Below are 17,638 nucleotides of genomic sequence, written 5' to 3' on the forward strand. Positions count from 1 at the left end.
ACTTCCACTTCATGGGTCTCTGTTTCACTCTTTCACAGGTGCAATTGATAGTAAAATGGACAGGTAAGTACAATAATGAAGGTGAACATAATGGTATAGGTTTACAAATTTTTTTTATAAAAGTGATAAAATTTAACAAATAAATAAATGTTTAGGTAGTGTTTGGTAATGTTTATATTTTTGGTTTCTATTTACAAAAATGTTATTAATTATGTTTTATTTATTTTTTAAAAAATATAAATTACAAACGCGTTTGGGTTGAATATAATATTTATTGTATAAATTTAATACACATAAACAAAAAAATAGCGTTGGGATCCTCTAGAGTGAAATGGTAGAGTGATCTGATAGAGTGAATTTATGAGGGCGCAACACCTGTCTCACTAATGAAACCAAGGATTGAGATCAATCCCTCACCAAAACGGCGTCGTTTCACCCTTCTCCTCTCTTCTCCTTATTTTCTGAATTTGACTGAAATTCTTCTTCTTTTCTTAATCTAACTGAAATAGTGAGCTACTACTCCATGAATCCATTGTAGCTACCATTCCTTAACACCAAAAATTTACAAAGAACCTAAAACAATAACAAGAAAATCAACATGTTTCTTAACCAAAACCAATGAACATATCAAGATTTTATCGAAAACAAGTAAAACCTAGAAAAATAACTACAATAAATTTCTTTTTGGGGGAGATTTGTTCAAATACCAAAGGATCAAAAGAGGTTAGTAAATAAATAAGTCTCTTTTAGCCCAGATCTAAGAAAACCAACCTTGAGGGACACAAAAATCCTTTTCTAAGTTTGCTTTTTGTGCACTGTTTTTCGTATTTGTTCTTGAAAGATAAATGACTTACAAAAATTTTTTTTCTTATTTTTTCTCTAATTTCTAAAGCATATTTCAAAAGATTTTTGTGGTTTTTTTTTTTTTGAATCTGTCTGTTTTTTACTTGAATCTGTTGAAATAAAAAACAAATACAAAAAAATAAAAAGAAAAAGAAACCACAGATTTAGAGAAAAGAAAAGAAAACTGAAGAGAGAATGAAGAAGAGGAGAGGGAAGATGAAGGGGTGATGGACGATTGTGATTCTTTGGAGTATGGAGGGCAGGGCGTCGACGTGGCAGCGACAGCGACAGCACGTTAGGGGTGGGGTGGGGATCCTCTTCTTTCCTTCTTTCAGCCCTTCTCTCTTTCTCTCTCTCTCTCTCTCTCTCTTTCTCTCTCTCTCTCTCTCTCTCTCTCTCTAATTCTCTGAAACCCAGAATTTTGAATTTTTTTTTTCAATTTACTCACCAAAAATCTCAACCCTTGGTTGGTGAGTAGGACATGTGTCAACTGCCTCTCATTCACCGTAGAAGATCATTTTAGGGTTTCACTCTAGAGGATCTTAACGCCAAAAAATATGTTTATTCATGTCAAAAGTATTTATATTTATATTTTATTATTTTATGACAATGGGATCAAACACTTTATAATTGAAAAAAATATTATAAAAAAAATTGGGAAGAAATTAATTAAAAAAAAATAATTGAAAAAGAAAATAAACTAAAAAACATTAATTGAAAAAATAAATGAATATAAATAAAATAATTGCAATAAAAATTATTTCAAAAAAAATATTTGGAAAAAAAGTAATTGAAATAAACATTAATTGAAAAAAAAAGGTAATTGAAAAAAATTAATATTAAAAAAATATTTGAAAAATCAAATTAATTGAAAAAATTTTATTTCAAAAAAAAATTAATTGAAAAAAAAAATTATTAATTCATTTTCTGAATTGAATTTTAAAAAGAGTTTGGTTATAAATGTTGATCAATAATTTCAATTGAGTTATGAGTTATGAGTTATGTGTTTGATTATGATTTATAACTTTTTAAATTAAGTTTTGAAAACTCATAAACAAATAAAGTTTCTTACTTCACATGCTACATCAAACTTTCCAAGCTAAATTCAATACTCTATGCAAAAATCATAGCCAAACAAATTTTCTACACTCAAATCATAATTTCAAAACTCATAAACTCAAAATACAACTCTTACTCTCAAATCATATTTACAAAACTCTACCAAACGCTCCCTAAATTTCCCAAATTGAGTTTCTGGAATCAATGCCCCCTTTGAAAGCTTAGATATCTTTACTACCAGCGTCACTCCTAAAGCTTTATAATTATGTATACATTATCTAATTATTAAATTTTGATATGTTTAATTTCTAGCCAATGGAAAGCCAACTTTTTTAATGGGGTTTTTACTAGCTCAATTGCATTATGCAGTTTCCGTTGGGGAACAAGTACATATAGTTACCTAAAAAAAAGACTAAAAGTCAACATGAGTCTTGGCATCCAACTATCTTAGTATGAAAATTACACAAACATGCAGAAATATGACAAAGAAACAATGAAGCAATTTGGTGAAGCTTGTTAGGTTTAGAGTTGGGTCCAGACTAATTGATGATGAAGCTAAACATTCCAAACACTACCCTATGAATTGTTAGTTTTCAGCAGAACACTTGGGAAAAATAAGAACCTCCACTTGTAAGACAAATATCATGGATGGAAACCCCCACCACAATAACTAACCTTTGATAAGTCTATTGGAACATCAAGATAGTGATCTAGAAAATTTGCATTTTGCTCTAGATCAAGGAGTTCCAACATAGCACTTGTCGAATCACATGCATGTCCTCTTCCTAACTGCCACAAGGAAAAATAAAAAACAAAATAAACAACAAAAAAATCATTTCTAAGATGCACTACAAATAATCATCACAAATATTCGGAAGCTTCAATAGTCGGTCGGAAACCAATTTTGTCCATATTAGACATGCAGTTGTGCTCTACAACCAAAGAAAACCCATCCTGAACTCTAAAAGAGTACCAGAACACAAAGCCATTTAGTTGTCGATGTTATTAAGCCTGGCATACCCTGTCAATCTCATTGATCAGCACAGGAGGGTTAGTTGTTCCCACATTTTTCAAGCATTGAACCATCTTTCCTGGCATTGCACCAATGTAGGTTCGACGATGCCCCTACATGTAGTTTTGGAAGTTAATAATGCAAAATGATATCTGCATAATAACAATGTTTAATCATGTAATAATGTTTCTCCCAGTTTCAAAAGTTATGATCTATCTTGATTTCAGCAACATCAGACAATTCTCCTACAGAAAATCAGTAGAACTTATGGTTCAAAGCACATGTAATAGAACGACCAATGTAAATTTTGCCCACTCTAGAAGGGCCAGAAAGACAGATGATTTTTCCTGTGATTAATCAGGGAATAGTATCAACAATATCTACCCAATTGTTTTAAATCACAAAAATGCAAAGCACATATTGCAATCTCTAAAAGAAATCATCATATATTTCATGGAAAAAATATTATACTCTCAAAATTAAGAAATATATTTGTTAGTTATTATGTTAACAATAGTTTAGAAGGGGTATTCCTGTACTTTCAGTAATATTTTCACATATAAATAATATTGAAGAGTGTGACTCCACATGGTGTTCTCTCATTCAGCTTAAGTCTTTCATTTTTCTATAAAACAACTTGGCATCAGATGAAATCACGGGCAAACCAGCGACTGTATTGGACCTACGACATCTCTAGTGACATGCTGTTGTCAGTACTGTAGTATCTTGAGTAATCCCAATTTAACACCATAATTGGGTGTGCAGGCACTTATTCATCGAAAAAAGTTGCATACAATCTCAAATTTGTTTTCCATGGTTTTAATGCATTTTACGACTGCATTCTATTTAGTCACAGGAATTAGGATCCTTCAAGTAGATATGATATGCTTTTTTATGGACACTAATTGAGATGCCACTATAAAGATATGCAACTCAATTGGGCTTAACTAAATTTTGCACAACCCAAGACTAACCTAAGTCTTGATCAAGCATCGATATCTGTTCCTAAACTTAATCCAGTTCTAGGCCTCAAAACTATAACCCAACCTGAATTCCAGTTGATATTGGGCAATATCCAAGCAACCTAACCTAACTAGAAACTAGGGCTGTCACAAAAACTGGTCTGGTCCATACGGTTCGATTTGGTTCTGTGCAGAATCGGTCCGGTCCTGGTTTAGTAAATGCTGAGAACCATTTATACTTGGATGGTTCGGTTAGTGCATTGCCTAAAAAACCGCAGTTTAAACCAAACCAAACCGATTTTTTAAATATATATACGCATTTTATAAATCTAATTTCTCATATTCATTCTCTTATCTTCGACTCTCAGTCTATGTCACACTACTCCATTTCTCTCACTGTCAGTATGTTTACTCATTCTTCCACTACCTTTGCACCCCTCTGCCATCACCGACTTTCCACCACCACCGAGGACAACCTATCACACCTCTATCTGGTCCAATCTGTTAGTATTGTTTTGTAGCTGCTCCTCCATTTCTCTTAGTGCACATTTCACCTTCACCTTTGCTGCCCAAAACACCACCACCGGCCTTCAACCACGACTGGTAACTCTCTTTCACACAATCACACCTCAACGTAGTCTGATACTCCAATAGGTGATCAATTTGTTGTATTACTTCAATTTTTAGGTTAGGACCTTTCTGTTTCCCTTTCTAATTTAGGGGTTTTTTTAGTTTAATTGTTTCAACCTATTTAATTGTTCGTATTTATGTGAAATTGTGTCTATCCCCTTATTAAGGTGATATCAAATAATCCAATTAAGAACTTAACAACATGACATATCAGACCATATAGCCTTCAATATGGTGTCAATAATATCCCTTTTAAATTTAAACACAAAACCCTAATTCCTTACTTTCTTCATTAATAACCCATTCTAACCCATTCCAACCTAATTCACTACGATGACCAATCCCACTTTAATGCAGCACTGCAAGAACCACCACACATACACACACACACATGCGCGCATACACAATATATAAGCGTTGTAATTTTTCATTGATCTAGATTTCTTTATGAAATGTAGGCCTAAAGTTTCAATTTTGCAAATAAAATATGATTGTGGTAATTAGGATTCCTTATTGATTTCAAGAATTTGAGGTTGCAATGAAGATTGGGTAATCTTGTAATATGTAAGTTATTTTTCATAGATTGGAGATGAAACAAACTAAATAAATGGTTTAAATAGTCACCATTTAAGAAGCATAAATGTAGGCACTTGACATGACACGACACGACACAACGTAGACAAAAAATACTTCCAGTTTAAACCCCATTGAATGGTGATTTGGGAGGGGTTAATTGGGTATAAACCTAACCTTTGACATTATTTGCACAAAGTGATTTCTCTGAAGTTCAAACCCACAACTTTAAGGCTAATAGGCTAAGTTCTAGATATGTGATAGAAAACTAACATGCCGACACAATTTTCAAAAAATTAGTTTACAACACATGGGAGATGTATATTTATTATATGTCATAGAGATGAATATTTTATTCAAATGTAATAAAAAAAATATAACATAACATTAATTGGTAAAGTTTAGACAATGAGACGTAAAATTACATATTGTTTTTCTTTTACCACTAGACAGTTACTTTGTTTAAACTTATAATGTGTTTCATGTATGAACCCAAATATCTAAAGCATGTCTAGATCAAACAAAATTTTAAAAATAGTAATGTAAAACACATATGGACATGTCTAACAAAACTAACCAAAACAGAGCCAGGGCTAGGGATAGAACCATTGCAGTAACAACATTGCAGTAGACAAGCATTTACTAGCAGCCACTTCACAGTAACATTGCAGCAGCAGTAGCCCAACAAGCAGCAGCCACCAGGGCAGCAGCAATAGCTGTAAACCAGCAGCTGCAATAGACTAGCAAGCAACAGCAACAGTAGCAGACCAATAGCTACAGCAAAGCCTTATTCCCAACTACTTGGGGCGGGTAACATGACTTCAGTTTTTCCATTCCATTGGATCAAGGGCCATAGTTTCATTAAAATCAAAAGTAAACAAACATTTCTTTCAATTATGTAATGTAACAAATAAACCAAGATGTGTAGCTAAGGATTAATGACAACTCAATCCTATGGCTTGTGACAAAGTTCGTTGAAGAAGGGTAGTGGTGATGCCAGGATGTGTAGCTAAGGATTGATGGCAGGATGCCAGGATGTGCAGCTCAATCCTATGGATTGTGACAAAGTCCCTTCAACAAAAAAAAAAAATACTATTGCAGAGAAAAGGAGTATTTAATACTTCATGCTCAATGAAACACAAATATTTCTAAATTGTAAATATTATTTTTTTAAAAAAAAGAACAAAAAGTTTATCTATCTTCTAAGAGCTCAGCCTGTTTAGTGTAGCTTATAGGGATTGCTAATTTTTTTTAAAATTTTAGGAGTTTGAGCTGGTGTGTTTGGTGAATTGTAGCTTTTTGCTTACAACTAATGAGGCAAAAATAGGTTGATTATCGGGGATGGGTGCTTGTAGTTTCTGCTTTCTAATTATTAACTTTTAGTCGCACCAAACAGGCCATCATATGAACTCTCAAAAGAGGATAAAAAATGTTATGCCAACATATTACCAAAAATGCTTACATTCTCCAAGTACCTATCAATTAAGAAAAGAACAAATCTAAGTTACCCTCAACAAATTTTAGAGGACATAATTCTCCTATTGAGAATATTCATACATACTCTAATATAAACATAAGCAAAAATTAAACCTAATTACCTAGAGGCACGGCACTCTATGCTGATTGTATCCAAAAGGGTTTTAGCCAAAAGCTTTGCACTTTCAATACTTTTTGGATTGTTACTCGACAAGTATAAATGCAGTGGCTGTTGTACTTTTGCAAGAATATAAAGTAACAATAATAATATGGTTAGTGCTTTGAAGAACAGTATGCTACACGATCCAAAACTACTTAACAACAGCAAAATGAAGGAAAATAAGAGGCACAAATTCCCCGTCTTGCTAGTATAAGTAACACCAATTAGAGGCCCCATAGGTTGAGTGGACAAATCTTTTAATTTCTTAAATTTTGTTGAATCAAAACCATAATAACAGCAAAAGCGAAAACAAAAACGAAATCAAATTTTCAACAGCAAACCAGCAACTACAGCAGACCAGCAAGGCCCTCTTACTAAGACCATCAGACCAGTAATAGCAAACCAACACCAGCACCAGCACCAGCACCAGCACCAGCACCAGCACCAGCACCTATTCAAACAACAAACCAGCACCAGAAACACACTAACCTGTTCAAGAACCACAAACAATAATATGGATGTCTACAACAGGCCCAAACAGGACCATTTTCTCAGTAACCTGTATTTCTTTGTAAAACATACAAAAAAATCTATATGTAACAAATAATACAAACTAAACTTAACACATCATAACAATTAGTAATGTAACCAAATTAATATCATAGGCATTTCAATATCCCAAATTTTATTCAACTATCCAACAATACTAAACATAATAATCCTAAAATGTGTCTAACTATATCCAACAATCCCAACCATAATAATTCCAAAAAGTATCTAATCATTCAACAAAATAACCAATAAAACGAAATAAAGAAAAATAAAATGAACGCCTAGGTGCGAACGACAAATTATCATATCTTCAATAACCATATATATCACAACTGAACCACAAACATCTATCACCAACCTGTGAACAAAAGGATAAAAACATGAGTATTTTATCAATGCATTAACTTTAAAAATAATATACAAATATAGTTAAAATTAATTGAACTAATTAATCTACTGAACTACAAAGCACCCCAAAGTGCAAAATAATCCACTGAACTGCAAATTACCATCCAATGCCCAGAACAACTCTGTAGCAGCAGTAAAACCTAGCTAGCTGCAACTTTGCTGCAGCAAGATCAAGCAATAATAGGCAGCAGGAAGAAATAACAGCAAAGTTTTGGCCCAGAATATGACAAGGCCAACAGAATTTGCTTATTAAAAAGAACAATTTCCATATAACTAAATTGCAGACTTTGAAGCAAGGGGTTGATTTTTTGGTGTTAACAACATTTATAGAACTAACCCAAGCTTAATAGTGTATAAAGGGCAGAAAATGCAAGCTCTAATTCCAGAAAGTATTATCTACTCTAATTTCATAATCCACTTTGAAACCCCATACATCAAGTTATGGGAGGGCTGCTGAGTGATGGGAGTTTAAAAAAACAAAAATTTTGCCACACTTCATGGAAAACATATCATCATTAAAAAATTGCCACACTTCATGGAGTTGGGGGGATTATGGCAAGGGGGATAATATTAAAGTAACTAAATTTCTATGCAAGTCAAAATAAAAACACTTACTAAAATTAATTTCGACATGATTTCTCCAACAAAATAAAAAAAAATACACTAATTGATTTAAATTATCAACATAGGCATATGCAGCTAATTCCATATCAGTTTTATCAGGAACTCCACTCACAATATTCCATATCACTTTTACCTTATTTGGATTTTTTACCTCATTTCGATGGTTTTCCCTAAGTTTATATAATTTAGATTGTTGACACATGTTAGAATCGGTTAAATAAAGTAAATCAGTTTAATGAGGTATCAAATTTACCTCTATTTCAACCGAGAGAAATTTCATCTTCTCTTACACCTAATGCATCCTCCCCGACACTGTTGCTTGGAACTAACCCCGGAATGTTTGCTAGATCTATCCTATTTTTTGCAACCAACATTTGAATAACAGCTTGCATTGTACTCATGTTTTGAGCCTGGTCAAGTACTGCTTTTCCTGGTCAGCTAATTGTTGTCGTTAGTCAACTAACTACTGTTGAAGAACAATCACCTTGGAGTTAGGAGCTTCAAAATGTGTGGAAGATGAAGTAGTGTCCTTGCGGATCCCATATCCCTTCAAGTAGACCGACCTTTTCCCAAGTATTTCCCTGGAAATCTGCTCCTTTGATAATGGATGTGTGATACTAGGTTGAGATTGCTCAGCGATCTTTGAAACCATAGTGGCCTATGAATGAAATATAAGTAAGATTAAAACATAATATCAAAATGCAGGCATATATTATTGAAATTGAAATAGTTATGGTTACATGATGTTCCTCAACTGAGCTATTTATCCACACTCCCCCGTGTCGGTAGTTTGTGGGTGTGATCGTAATAGTTGGTTTGCTTCCTTGTACCTTTCATTTCATTAGATTTTACAGTCAACCAATAATTCTGTATTTATAATTTAGTATGTTCAAATTTGTATATCTACACTTGCAAGGATATATGCTCATGACGTAAACGATCTCGAGTCACTCGTATGATTATACTCCACACAACATCTTGCTTTCATCGCATTCTCTGATTTTTCCTACAAATAAAAACAAAAATAGGTAACATTAATTAATATACAAGGAGGATATTACTTTGGTAAATATTTTAGCCAATACCTTCCAATCATCAGTTTCCCATAGATTGTTAATCATCCATTTCCAATCATCCTGTGTACAAGGATATAATGTATGACTTTTGAGGTCAGATACTTTCTCTTCTTTAAAGGATTTGTAGTACGTGTGTAATCTACTTTGCCGTTCATTGTATAAAGTTTGGCACTTTTGATCAATAATACATCTCACATCCACATCATGATTGTAATCCCCAAAGTCAAAAGTTTACTGCAATTGGAAACAATAAAATTCAATATATTTTATATATCATTACGATTAAGATAAATAACTTGTTAAATATATAATACATATATTTCAAATTACCCTAACTCTTGTAACAATGGATTCTCTTAACCCAAAGGCAATGGCTATCCATTCATCATTTCGGACTGGGACATGAACTCGAATTTGTTGACCAAGAGCAGCTGCTAGCGGTGTGGTGTAATCCCCTTTCTATTGCTTTGGTCAAACGATTAAGTGTAATGGCTATGCGATTACCACGTTCCTTTCTAATCTTCTCCACATTATTTCCTCAGGTCGGTCCTCGTACACGCTTCTTGCCCAAAACTGGAATTGATGCTATTATGACCAAAATTTTATTCAAGTTAGTCGACATAAAACATGAATGAACTAAATAAATATTGAGATAATAAATTATCATTTCATTAAAGTGGTCATTTATTTCTCACCTCCACTGTTAGTCACAGTACATGGGCTCGAAAGGTGGTTAGATTGAGTGGCTAAGGTAGGGAGCTGATCGAGCCTAGTACATAAGGCGGGAAGATGGATAGGTTGGGTCGACACCTCAGGTGTGCTCTCTGAATGATTAACTTGTGCTGCTAAAGGTCGTCTCGGAAGAGTAAGTGTATCTTCATCAAGAGTACTTCTCTCTTCTCTAGGTATTTGTGAAGCTATTAGGCGAGCTGCGGACCTATTTGTTTTCTTACCAGGACCCATATGAATATCCTGACATAGTATAAAAATGAATTGTTAGTACATTTTCAATAATTTAAGGTTGCTTATTAAAAAAAAAGTTTGAAATAACTAGACATAACACGAGTAATATAACAAGTGAAAACCATCTAGAAATTACTTTTTATACACACATCTATTACCTTAATCACTTGAGAATCAAAAGGCTTGCCATCATCACTTGAAGAACTCAGTCTTTCATGATCATCAAGTGGTTGATAGTCCTTGTCATTATCAGTTTCACTCACCTTTCTCTTTTCCACCCTAGAACGTTTACTATTGTCCTTTTCAATAGAACCAAACATTGAATTCTTGAGGGACTTTATCCCTAGAGCATCAAATCTGATTTTATTTTTTTGAATTGTTTTTTTTTCTATCCTTCTCATATTTCGTCATCTTCTGGACCAAGCCGCCAGGCTTCAAAAATAATTTACCATTTCTGGACATCTTTGCAACTATAGATATGGCATATAATTAAATGCAATGAAATGAGAAAAAATGCTATGAAATTTGAAAAAAAAATGACATGAAATGTAAACCAAGCAATTTATTATTAAATTATAACACTTGTCCATATAATAAAAAAGCAAACATTACATATGATAATCTATATCAAGATCTATATCAGGATCTGTATCAACATCAAATTGTCTATGCAGTTCATCATCTTCATCATTATTATACTCTATGATTGTGTCATTCTCATCATCATTGTAACCTAAATTCTCTGCCATTAGTTAATCATTGAAATGATCTCAGGATCCATATCATCCCTGCTATATTGAACATCATTATCTTGGATCACTACCCCAACCCCATCAGTGGTTTCACCCTGTTGAAAAGCATCATTAGAGACATCATCATGCTCTGGTATATCCCATACTCCTCAATGTTTTACCCGTTCAACGACTCTCCAATTTTTTCCTTTGTTGGTATCATTGACGTAAAATACTTGTCTTACCTGACTAAGTAGAACAAATTGGTCATCTTTATACCAAAGTCTTGTAACATCAATACTTGTGACATGTTCATCAGAGTATATTCTATTCTTGTGACCGGTGTCATACCATTCACATTGGAACAAAACCACTGTACCCCCATGCAAGTATTTCAATTCCCATATTTTGCACAAGTAGCCGTAAAAATTAATTTGGTTCCCATTATGGTCCCCTTCTATGACCAACCCATTATTTTGGCAGGTACGACGATTTTCACAATTTCTAGTATGGAATCGAATTCTATTGTAGATGCACCCAGAATAAAAGTCAATTACCAATCCAAGACCATTTGCTAATGACATAATTCATTAGTTGCTTCAGGTGACCCTTTCGTTTGCAAATCATTCATCTACATAAAACACCATATAACAAGTGTACTAAGTTAATGTAAATTGAAATTTACAACAATTGTATTAAGTTAAGTTCTTTAGTATATCTTACACAATTTTTGAACCCTTTTGGAAATTCTTCTTGTTGTACCGGAGTTATGTCACGTCCTTGTAGATTACGCACAATAGTCTTCTACTTCCTACCCAAGGAAATGCGATACACGTAATTAACTTAGAGAGTTCAAAACAAAATGGAATGATTATGCATAAACATAATTAAATTGAAATACATACTCAATATATGGCTCCACCTCAGAGTTATTGTATAACACAAACCAATGAGCCATTTCTTGTTCATTTTGCGAAGGGTTAAGAACCCTTGTGATATGTGAGAATAAACAAGCATTTTTGGTGAAGACCTCCATCCCTGGACTGCGTTTACCACCATCATCATTTCATTCGGGTTTATCAATCCCTTTTAAGTACATTGAACAAAAAGTAAGACACTCTCTGACAATGTAATCCTCAGCAATAGAACCTTTTGGACGTGCTCTATTACTGACATACCCTTTCAAGGTCCTGAGAAACCTTCAACAAAAATTGACAATGAAAATTATGCTTGTTGATGCAAGAAAATTACTCCTTAAACAATAGTCTTTTATGGGTGGATTTTTGCACAATAATTTAATTATAACAAATTAATACATAACCATATGTTTTTGCAACTTGGGTACAAGCAACATTGGGAAGCATCTAACAATTTATCAAAGTGTCGTACATCCTCTCTTTCTAGAGTATCACCCACCATACAATTCCCCCTCTGATAGTCCTCTATCAGTTCATCATATTCATTTTGATCCTTGTTATTTTCACCATTGCTTTCATCAAGGTTATTGTGTTCTGGAAGTACACCGTGTTCTGACCAAGTGGTGTATGATACTATCATCCCATTTATGAGCAAATGACCCTTCACAATATCATACTCATGCTTATAAAAGTTACAACAGTTGATGCATGGGCACTTAATCTCTCTAGCCTCACCCAAATGAGCCTTTGCAAATGCAATAAATGAGTTCACCCCATCTACATATAGCTGACTGAATCTATCAGAAATTAACATCCAACTCTTGTCCATATCTAATCACAAGATAGTAGTTAATACCAATGGGGCACAACCTTTATTTATTTATTTATGTATTTATTTATTTATTTTTATTTAGTTATTTAATATCTAAATATGAAGACAAAGTAGTTAATACTATTGTAAAGTGACACATCAATGTCAATAAAGGTGCATCTAGCTATAGACTTATTTAATTTTGTATCCAGGTTTCGACCAACAAATCTTTTAAAATTCTATTCTATCTGCATATATTATGTATTAAGTTAAGTGTTTTTTACATTTATCAACAAAAATAAATAAATAAATAAATAAATAAATAAGTGTTTTTTTATTTTACATGCCTAAACTTAGTCATGAATTTTAAAGGATTAATAAATATTGAAACTATTGAGTGGAACTTTTTCTGTAGATTTTTGGGTGCCAAAGTACATGGGGAGGACAAGCAAAATCAGGAATAAGAATGGGCATTACATTCAAAACCTAGCATATACACATTCTTTTAAAAAATATAAAATAAAATTAATCAATGCTGTGTTTTTTTTTTTTTTTTGCAGGGGTGATGCAGCAAGTGGCAAATGTTAAATTGACATCTGATATTCCTATATGCTTCAGACAGTAAAGGGAAACCATAACAGCATAACTTATTATGAAACTTCTACATCAAAGTCTGAATTTGTCATAGGAACAAATCTGAGTGGCAGATGCTGATTTTTTTTATACCATTCTTAATTTAAAACCACACTAATTCAAGCTGACTATCAAACTCACATGGTAGAATGATCTAACTATGCATCAAGATTATCAAATTGTTTTATATAATAATCTGGTTAATTCAGTTCATTTAATTAATGTTGTTGCCTAATGCCTAGTGTTGTCAACAAATGAAAAAGCTCCATTAACAAAACAATCTTGTAAACAAAATCTAGCATTGATATATTTATCCATATGATTTGTTTGACTACGGAACAAAGTCTTCCAAGCGTCACAATCTATCAAAGGGTTCAATCTTTCAAAATGCTTATATGCAATCAAGACTCCATTTTACTTTTAAGCAACAAGAAAGACTAGATCAAATCCGACACAATCCTAAAACCAAAAATGGGAATTTTTATAACATCTTACACAATTCTGAATAAGAAGTCACCACTAATCGTCAATAAAGGTGCATCTAGCACAATTATTTTACTTTTTATGTTATTACCTTATGTCTAAGATGTTTAATATCAGAAAATGTTTATTTTATTTTGCTTATCCTAGTGGGCTGTACTAGGAAACTGTGGAGTCTGCCATTAGTAGTGGTGTACATAGTCTATGTAGCAGGGACTAGTTGGCCTTTTGTGGTATTTTTGATTTTCATGCTATTGGTTGCTGAAATCCCGGGCCCCAGGTTTTCTAGATTTTTTGGAATTATGTGCATGCTGAAATTTCTAAGCCCAAAGGAACAAAGATAAAAAAGAAAAGAAACAAGCAACGTAACGGTAACACAAATAGGGCCCAACTACTATTCCCTACCATGTTCTCACAAACCATGTTGGTGAGCAACCCCCAAGTTGGTGAGCAGCCAACTAAAGGAACAAAGTTAGAAAAGAAAAGAAACAAGCAACATAACAGTAACATAAAGAGGGCCCAACTACTATGATGGACTATGATGCTCTGTTAAAAGGTATCTATTTTTAAATAAATTATTGATGACAAAAAATTTGGGGATTGTGTTTATCACGTAGTAATTTTGGAAGTTTTATTATTATTATTATTTTTATAATGAATTATAACAATATATGGGAGCACTAAACAAATCAATGTAGATTTCAATGGAAAACCAAAGATAACACAAAACAAAATTGGAATAAAAATTTAACTGTTTAATTCCGAAAATCAAAATCGGAAAATCAAAGATAACACTTTGGTGAAATTAACATGTACCAAATCACTCCAATAAAATCAGAGAAAAATACTCACTGTTTAATTCTGGAATCTCTTTCTCCTCTCTATGGGACCTGAGATCAGTAAATAGTCTTTGATGCTTCATATCAAAATAAACAACAACTATAATCAATAAATATTTATATAATAAATCGAGAGAGAGAGAGAGAGAGAGAGAGAGAGAGAGAGAGTAAGTATTACATTCAGTTTTCTTTCAAATTGGTTTGCTTCAAAAACCCTAAGAACTGATGGTCCATGATGAGAGAAGAATAAGTGAACCAAACTCGCAAGGAATTTGGTGGTGCCAAAATTTTTGGGATTTTTATTTTAACGTTTTTCGTAGCATTATATTTTCAATTATAACAATAATAAAATGCCATTTGAATCTAAAGCTTAACTGATTTTTTTATAGCATTTATAAAAGGCTATTAAAATTGGAATGAATGCTATAAAAAAAATTAAAACTAATTTGAACAATAAAAATAAAAAATATATTTTTTAAAATTTTAAAATTATTTATGACCTCCTAAAAGATACGATTATACAAAAATAATAAGTAATTTTTTTTTTAATTTTTTTTAAATTTTTTTTTTTAGGAAAAGAAATTCTGAAAATAAAACCAAACATATTGAAACTGATAATCTAATCACATTCTTCAGAAAAATTTAGATTATCTCAAATTAGCCATATGAACTTAAGAGTGTGTTTGGGCTTGATGGGTTCATTTTGTGATCTAATTCGATGATCACTTTAATTTTACAATTCAATAACTAGAATATTTAAAACTTTTTGAAAAGTTATAATAAAAACACAAATCACTAAATCACCTCATTTCACTAACAAAATTTTTACCGACGAATAGTGTTATCGTCGCTAAATGTTTAACTCTTTGCCCTTGCCAACTTGTCGTCACCAAAAGTAAGCACATTAATAGCGACGCTTATTGTGTTGCTAAAAAATAAGCGTCGTAACTAAATTTTTTGAAATTTTGGTGCCAACCAATAATTTTGGCGCCCAATGAATGTTATGCTTTTTTAGCAATGGCAGTAAATTGCGTTGGTAAAGGTCTCTTTTTCCTAATGAAATTGATCACTGTGTCACCCAAAATATACTTTTGGCAATGAAAAATTGACGTTGTCGCTAAAAGTAGTCGCCAAAAGTGTAATTTCTTGTAGTGGTGAATTCCTCCCCTGAAAGGAAAATGGAAATTTAATTGTGACGCAGTTGTTGATTTGCGGCAGTAGAGACGTGCAGTGCAGTTCTTCTTCGGGATGAAAAGGGTCAGCTAGTGGATGAAATGGCAGCAAGAATCAAATTAACAACAGTAAGCCAAGGTGAAGCGATTGCAGTGCGCAGGGGTGGAGGCAGCATAGGCCGAGGGAGGTCACGTGTCCCTCCCTCAGTTTTGCAATTTTTTTTTTTTTTTTGGGTCATGTATAAAATGTATTTTTTTTCCCTTAACATGTTCTATGGCTGATAATTTATTATATTGTTCACAATAAGTAATTATTTGATACTTTGAGAACATTATGTGATATTATTTATATAGTAGTTTAAATCAATAGTGTAGCAAAAAATATTATAGATTGGATATAATGAACTCATTATTTTCAAGTAGTTAATATACCACTTAGCGTGATTTGTGATTTTCTATGCTTTGAGTATCACGTAGTGTGGGGATATATTTTCTGAATACCAGCACGTGGCATGGTGACGCCGACGTGTCAGCCGAGGTGCCACGTGTCGTGGTAGTTAGGCCGAGATGATCTCGGAGTTGCCGAGGTTATCTCCAAAGATATCGGAATCCGAGATAAGCGAATAAGGGACAAGAGTCCTAAGACGAAGAGGGGACTTAACCAAGATAAGGATAAAGCTCTTAGGGAGTTTATCTTTATCTCTTAAAGAGTCCAAAGTAAACACTGAATTGGAGTTCATAGAAGTCATACTTCTAGTAGGACTTGGATTGAATATATTATAAAAGAGAGGCACCCCCGTGGGTCTAAGGTATGCAATTTATGTTTTGAGTATTAAGTTTAGCACTTGATTATCTTTGAGAGATATACTGACTTGATCGTCGGAGTGCCCCCGGGTGGAAAAACCACCGCCGGAGCCTTTTCTTTCTGTTACAGGTTACTGAAGCCATCTATTCTGCCTGTGCTCTCCAGTTGATCACTAAGCAGGCAGTGTGGTCAGATTTACACTTACACAATTTGGCGCCGTCTGTGGGAAAAAAAGAAGAATAGATGGCCAATGACGGACAGAAGGATCAGATTAGAGACAATGCTCCTACTGGGAGTGGGAGACCTATCGATCTCGACATTGAAGGGGACGATCGCAACACAGAAACTCGTGACCAGAATCACGGAGTAAAAGACGCCGGCCAGGAAGGTGACGCACCAAAGACAACAGATCGAAGCGGATACTACAACGAAGATGACCTCCAGGTATGGAAGGATAGATACCTGCGGAGGAACGAAGACCCTTCCAGAAGGGATGCAAAGACAGGGGGCATGAGCGTTCCCAAGGAGATAACATTCAAGTATAGAAGAGCTCAACCTAAGTAAGCAAATCCCGGATCCCAGATCCCAGAAGACATGATCTCAGCCTAGATGAGTAGGTCCGAGAAAAGAAGAGCTCAACCTGAGTGAGCAGATCCAAGATTCCAGAAGATAAGATCTCGGCACCTGAGTCCGAGAAGAGAAGAGCACAATGAGCAGATCTCAGATCCCAGAAGATAAAAAAGAAACACACAAAATCAGACTAAAGTTGGCCAGAATTGAGAAGTATGCTAAGGCCGAGGAAGACATGTCGGGAACAAAGGCGTCGGAACAAGAAAAGAGAAATGGCTCGCCGATGCGAGGCCAAAAATCAAACTCAGGTTGGAGCCAAGTAAGATCAATAGAGAAACCAAG

At 33.7% G+C, this 17,638-nt stretch overlaps 1 protein-coding gene across 17 annotated transcripts; it reads right to left on the minus strand.

Moving 5' to 3' along the window:
* Window positions 1-252: 252 nt before the first annotated feature.
* On the minus strand, window positions 253-15,059 carry LOC114265156 (lon protease homolog 1, mitochondrial-like). Of its 17 annotated transcripts, none has more exons than XM_082895432.1 (13): window positions 14,763-14,921; window positions 11,975-12,268; window positions 11,793-11,880; window positions 11,627-11,700; window positions 10,497-10,808; window positions 10,071-10,347; window positions 9,706-9,960; window positions 9,385-9,609; window positions 9,040-9,305; window positions 5,657-8,957; window positions 2,923-3,027; window positions 2,578-2,691; window positions 253-573 (listed from the first exon to the last, which is right to left on the minus strand). In XM_082895432.1, exons 11-13 carry the CDS (start codon window positions 2,998-3,000, stop codon window positions 517-519), a joined length of 249 nt encoding a protein of 82 aa, XP_082751558.1. In that variant the 5' UTR covers window positions 3,001-3,027; window positions 5,657-8,957; window positions 9,040-9,305; window positions 9,385-9,609; window positions 9,706-9,960; window positions 10,071-10,347; window positions 10,497-10,808; window positions 11,627-11,700; window positions 11,793-11,880; window positions 11,975-12,268; window positions 14,763-14,921; the 3' UTR covers window positions 253-516. The 17 variants fall into 17 exon arrangements, 1 of the variants encoding a protein (XP_082751558.1); XR_014344618.1 differs by lacking the exon at window positions 253-573 and having other exon boundaries at window positions 2,334-2,691; window positions 5,657-7,166; window positions 8,553-8,957; XR_014344617.1 differs by lacking the exon at window positions 253-573 and adding an exon at window positions 14,928-15,059 and having other exon boundaries at window positions 2,397-2,691; window positions 11,975-12,112; window positions 14,763-14,826.
* Window positions 15,060-17,638: the final 2,579 nt, after the last annotated feature.

Source organism: Camellia sinensis, chromosome 1, assembly GCF_055761805.1.
Source record: "Camellia sinensis isolate YWXY chromosome 1, ASM5576180v1, whole genome shotgun sequence".
Taxonomy (NCBI): Eukaryota; Viridiplantae; Streptophyta; class Magnoliopsida; order Ericales; family Theaceae; genus Camellia; species Camellia sinensis.